The sequence below is a fragment of the Marmota marmota genome, unplaced genomic scaffold, assembly GCF_001458135.2.
Source record: "Marmota marmota marmota unplaced genomic scaffold, marMar, whole genome shotgun sequence".
NCBI lineage: Eukaryota > Metazoa > Chordata > Mammalia > Rodentia > Sciuridae > Marmota > Marmota marmota.
In genome coordinates this window covers 42,797,496-42,803,495 of record NW_025999900.1, presented here as the reverse complement: position 1 = coordinate 42,803,495, position 6,000 = coordinate 42,797,496, and the positions used below count along the sequence as shown (strand labels likewise).

Sequence of the window (6,000 nt, the reverse complement as noted above, 5' to 3'; positions counted from 1 at the left end):
TTTTTTTTTTTTTTTTTTTTTTTTTTTGATACTGGGGGTTGAACCCAGGAATGCTTTGCCACCAATGAGCTATATCCCTAGCTCTTTTTATTTTTTGAGACAGGATCTCACAAAGTTACTTAGGGCCTTACTAAGTTGGCTGGGGCTGGACTCAAACTTGTGATCCTCCTGCTTCAGCCTCCCACGTCACTGGAATTACAGGCACACATGACCATGCCTGGCCAGTTTCTTTCTTTCTTTTTTTTTTAAAGAATGTAACTATCTCTGCCAGCCACGTGTTCCAATGTCAACTACCTCTAAATGCAACAAAGCAGCTACAGGAGCATTACCTGGGAAAGTGATTAACCTTTTGTGCTTCAGAGAGGGTGCGAAGTAAGAAGGGCTTCAGGTGGGATCCTGTCCACATCAAGTTATAGTCAGTGCTGCTTGGGTGAACCTGTGGGCAGACAGAAACATGGAAAGAAAAAAAAAAAATCCTTTCCAGGAAAAGCAATAGTAGGAAAGTCATATTGATTTTCATCTAAAGAGAACTCACAAGGTAACCCAATTAGTATGTGAGCACTGTAAGAAAAGATTGTCACAAAACACAAGATAATCATGTTTAAAGAATGAGAAAATTGGGGAAATCCTAGATGCACAAAATAGAATAAATTAATCTCCTGTATAGAACTTGATACTATCTCATATCCTCTGGCATATCAAAGTCTGAGATCAGGACCCAACCCCAAAACTCCTTCCTCAGACTTTCCTTATGCCATTACAGATAGATGCTGATCAGAACTAAAACCTTACAATAGTCAACCAACTTAGACCATTCATTTATTCATTCATTAAAATTCCTATGACCCTTCATTAAATAATTAAGAACTCCATACCTATTATGTAATAGGACCATGATAACACTGGTGATAAAAGAGCAACAATACAGAATATAAATGGATATGACAATGTCCCCCCAAATATCTCCTCTTTATAGAATAAGGAGAGATCTCAATCTGAGTTATCTCCTTATTCTATAAGGAGCTAGCAATCAGACTTCCATCATTATTCTCAAAGTATCTAGAGTAGAAGTCTCTTGAGCATTTTTACCTATCCTTTTTGATAACAACATCCCAATTTCCCATGTTTCTTTGGAGGAACGACTTATGTTTCAAAGGACCTGCCAATCCCCCACAAACCCTCTCCCCAAGTTAGTGGATTTGTGAACCAAGCCAGACTGAAGTCCAGTAACTTCTATGGCCATTCCTTGAGGAACTAGAGATTCCTGACCCTAGATCTCCAAGGCTGTCCTGGTCTCCCTCTTTCCAAAGACTTGACTTTGGGCTTTTCCTCTGATTCCACCAGCCACCCTCTGCATACCTTTCCTATAAATCCCTTTTGGTTAAACTGAGTCTGTTTCTGTTGCTTGCAATCAAAGAACCTTAACTGGGTAACAGACAATTCCTTTATGGGCAGCTCTGCCTCTAGTTGAAGCCTAAGAACATTAAAAAAAAAAAAAAAAAAAAAATCCTGTGAAAATGCTTTCCATGTATTATAAGAAGAAACTGATAAAACCACTCAGCAATTCCATCCAATTCTGCCATCATCACTAAGCATGAGAACCAAGTACTTTTCAGAGCTAGCTCTGGTAAATGATACGGTTAGATGGCTAGGATTTTCAGCTTTTAAGTAGACCAAGTGAGATAGTAAAATTGAGCTTACTTCATGAAATCCATGGGCTGTCAGAATGCTGCGTACCAAGCGACTGTCTGTTCGCACAATCTTATAAGACAAATGATAGCGTTCTAAAGAAAAACAGAATCAAGTTCAGAAAACTGAATATCAACTGTAAAAATAAAATGAACTGTAACATGACGGCTTGCTTAAATATACTCATTAACATTATACTCCTACTCTTAATAGTACTACTAAAAGTTGAAAGTATCTGGGATCAAAGGTCCTTACCCTGAGACTCTTTGGGGTTCACTAATTGGATAAGAGGTGAAATGTCCATCTTTATTTTTGCCAGTTTCTGGTTGAAATTTAGCAATGCCTTCAATGAGGAAAATGGACAGCAAAGCACATAGTACTGACAGCATCTGTGAGCCTACCCCCAACAGATGTCAGGCATTCTAAAACTGCTTCACAGTTGTTACAGTTAGCTCAAAATATCACTCATTCTCATCACAGTATTTATGAATTACCCAAGTTAATTCCACTAGATGTGTTATTCAATGCACTGATTTTTCAAAAAACATACATACCACAATTTTTAAAAATATTTTCATTACTATATTTCAACACAACTGATTTCTTTTGAATCACTTATACTTTTTTAATCAACTTAACAACATTTTATCCTTTGGTTTTGGGGGATTGGCTTAGATAGTCTCCAGTTCCATCCATTTACTTTCACTTCTCTTTATGAGTGAGTAGTAAATACTTCTTACTGAGTAGTAAGTACTCGTATATATAGATTTTCTTTATCCATTCATCTGTTCTATATGTCAAAATATATTCTACTGTCATGTATAACTAATAAGAATTTAAAAAAAAAAAAAGAATCCCAATCACCACATAAAGTCAATGTGTGACTGTAATCTACTTAATGGAAGAAACTATGGCTTATTCACTGTTGTTACCCCTGAGGTATAGTTATAAGAGTATTAACTATGTATATAAACTGCACAATAAAAACCTACTGAACCATGAAAAAAGAAACAGAAAGCAAACATTATCCTAGGGCTGGGGGGTTTAGCTCAGTGGTAGAATGTTTGGGTAACATTCTCAAGTGCCTAGATCCAATCCCCAGTTCTGCAAAAAAGTTTAAACAAATAAAAACATTATCCTGAGAAGAGCCCCTTAGGTGTCTCCAGACTGCCAAGAGGGTCCACTGTACCCAAAAGACTTAGAACCCTGCTCTAGATAGCCCTGAGTCCAATAAAGCTGATTTCCAGCATATTAGAAACTGGTGGCACAGCTGCCCTTTCAGGACAGGCCCACACTACCCAGGTCAGCACAGTACCCTGCCTGCTTCACTCATGCACACTTCTTGCTAGATCCCTGCAAGCATCTGTGCTTATAAGCCCTGTCTGGAAGGAAAACCTATGATCACACGGGGTTTTGATATATCCTCAAAGACTAACAGTAAATTCAATCTCTTTCTATGTGCAACAACAAACTGGGAAAGTTAGCTAAGAATCCTACAGGACAATATTTTAAGAGGAATTCATACTGAACAATTTCTGAATGCGTATGACAGACACAGAGAGATTCTAGAATAATATTCAGCCTCTGTAGTCAAAGATGACCATTTCTTTTCTTAAATTTAGGTGAAAATCCTCATAAATCCTCGCTGCTCCTTGCCTAGCCCTGATAGGAGCTCCATGCCAAGCAGATACAGAAAGACAGGCATGAACACATGGACACCCCAAGACTTCCCGGTGATCCGTCACTGTTCATGTTGTCTTTACACCATGGCGTAAGAAAGAGTGCAGTGATTTGCATTTACTTCAGCACAGAACAGGATACAAGAGCAGGACTGGGTGCAGCTCACCAAAATATGTTCTGATTCCAAGTTGGGGAAGGAAAGCACAAGATGAGCCTGCAACAGCTTACTTTTCAAAAACGAGAGAAATGCTCAAAAACTGATTGGGAACATGCCATAAGAGCTTCAAAGGGCGCCCAATGACCAAATTTGAGACAATTTGAATGTAAAATTGAAAAGTTATAGAAAGTTATACAATTTAGATGTGAGGTGAACCCCCACCCCCTGGGGCAAAGTGCCAGTTAATGTAGGAATGTTAAGAGGTGAAATGTTTGGATTTTGAGAGCCGTAACCTCTTCAGTCCATCCTAGTTTAAATGGACTGGCTGGATGGAACTGTAGGCAGGTGGAGTGTGGCTGTGGGAAATGGGTCACTGGGGGCATGTCCTAGAAAGCTTCATCTTCCCTATGGCTCCTTCCCACCTCTCTTCTGACTTCACCATGAGCTGCATAGTTTTCCTCCACTGGGCCCTTCCCCTATGATGTGATGCCTCATCTTAGGCCCAAAGCAATGGAATCCACCATCTATGCACTAAGACCTCTAAAACCATAAGCCCCAAACAACTTTCCCTCCAAGTTGTTCTTGTCAGGTATTTTGGTCACTGCAACACAAAAAAAGAGGTTATAATGCACTTATAAAAAAAGAATCCCATGAATCAAAACAGATAAGAAAGTGAGAAGGCACAATGGCTTTCTTTTGCTGCTATAAAAATTGCCACACTTGGCAGTTTAAACAGAAACACATCATTTCATAGCCCTGGAGGTCAAAAGTCTAACACAGATTTTCCCAGGCTCACACTAAAGAAACAGACATCTATGTTCCCTCCTGCAGGCTCGGGGCACCATTTGTTTCCCTCCCTTTTCCAGCTTCTAGTGGCCACCCCATTCTCTCATTTGTAGCTTATGGTCTCCTCTTCCACTTTCAAGGCAACAATTTCAGGTTTGGTCTTTCTCATGTCGCATCAATCACCTCTTCTACTTCTTTCTTCCCTGGTGAAGAACACTTATCATTGTGTTGGGCCTACTTAGACAATTCAAAATAATCTCCTTATCTTAAGGTCATCTGGTTAGCAACTTTAATTCTCCTTTGCCAAATAAGGTAATAGTTGACAGGTTTCAGAGATTAGGACATGGACATACTGAGTGGGGGAGAATCCAGGGTCTACCTCTGGCCCCCAAAGATTCACACCTTTCTCACATGCAAAAGACATTCACCCTATCCTAACATCCCTATCAACTCAAAGTTTAAAATCTCATCTAAATTTATCGCCTCAAAATTTCCAAATTTCATCACCTAAATAAGTAAAGCTGGGACTCTGGGTATCATTCAACCTGGGGCAGAATTGCTCTCCATCTGTGGACCTGAAAAACAGGAACAAGGTATTTGCACCCAAATACAATGGAAGTACAGCACGGAAAACCAGCTCTAGATATTCTTGTTCAAAACAGGAGGAAATTACTGAGCACAATGGTGCACATCTATAATCTTGGCTATTACACAGGCTAAGGCAGGAGTTTCCCAAGTTCAAGGTCAGCCTGGGCAACTCAATGAGACCCTATCTCAAAATAAAAAATAAAAAGGATGGGGGAAGGTAACTCACTGGTAAGGAATCCCTAGGTTTAATCCCTAGTACCTGAACAACAACAAAAAAAATTTAAAACAATAAATAAAAATAAAAAGGGCTGGGGACATAGCACCCCTAGGTTCAATTCCCAGTACCATAAAAACACCAAGGGGAGGGGTAGAAAAGTGAATGGAAAAAAAAGGAGTCACAGTTCTCAATAATTTAAAAATCAAGCGAGGCAAGCATCATTAGATTTGAAGACCTCAGAATAATGCTCATGATTCACAGGTCTATCCTCTGAAGTTAAGGATCCATCCTTGGATTTATCTTTCCTTTTCCATAAAAGTTAGCACATTTTTAGGGCTGGGGATATGGCTCAAGCGGTAGCGCACTCGCCTGGCATGCATGCGGCCTGGGTTCGATCCTCAGCACCACATACAAACAAAGACATTGTGTCCGCCAAATACTAAAAACTAAATATTAAAAAATTCTCTTAAAAAAAAAAAAAAGTTAGCACATTTTTACAGCTAAATAATTTTGTCATCTGGCTTCTTGCCTATAGAATGTGGTGGCCCAACAGCCTTCTTTCACTTCATCCTTAACCATTCTTTCATCTCATCTTTCAGTCCAAGCTGGTAGCGTATTTTCTGTTATAACATTCTAAACAAGCTTACAGGTCCCCTGTGCATGGATTCACTCCATTAGACAAGAGAGTACTGCACAGATCTTCCCTAGATAATTTCATTTTCAGGCTCTCTTTCTGCATCTTCAAATACGGCAATGGCAGGACTAATCCTTCTCACATCACATCTCTCTGACTCTCCAGCTTCTCTCTTCCACTTTAAAGAACTCTTGAGATTACATAGGGCCCTCTTGAATAATCTCCTTATTTTAGGATCATCTGATTAAG

General features: G+C 39.4%; 1 protein-coding gene across 28 annotated transcripts in view; it reads right to left on the bottom strand.

The window, feature by feature from the left end:
• Ttll5 (tubulin tyrosine ligase like 5) overlaps window positions 1-6,000 on the bottom strand; it is a 260,046-nt gene that overhangs the window by 239,352 nt on the left and 14,694 nt on the right. For 27 of the 28 annotated variants that reach the window (XR_007345904.1, XM_048799024.1, XM_048799027.1 and 24 more), the window contains exons 4-5: window positions 1,702-1,784; window positions 330-436 (exon numbers count right to left, since the gene is read on the bottom strand). The exons of the other annotated variant lie outside the window; for it this stretch is intronic. Coding sequence is in view for 26 of the 27 variants with exons in the window: in XM_048799024.1 (XP_048654981.1) it covers window positions 330-436; window positions 1,702-1,784 (190 nt within the window). In the remaining variant the exon portion in view is untranslated. The remainder of the gene's footprint in view (window positions 1-329; window positions 437-1,701; window positions 1,785-6,000) is intronic. 28 annotated transcript variants of the gene reach the window in all.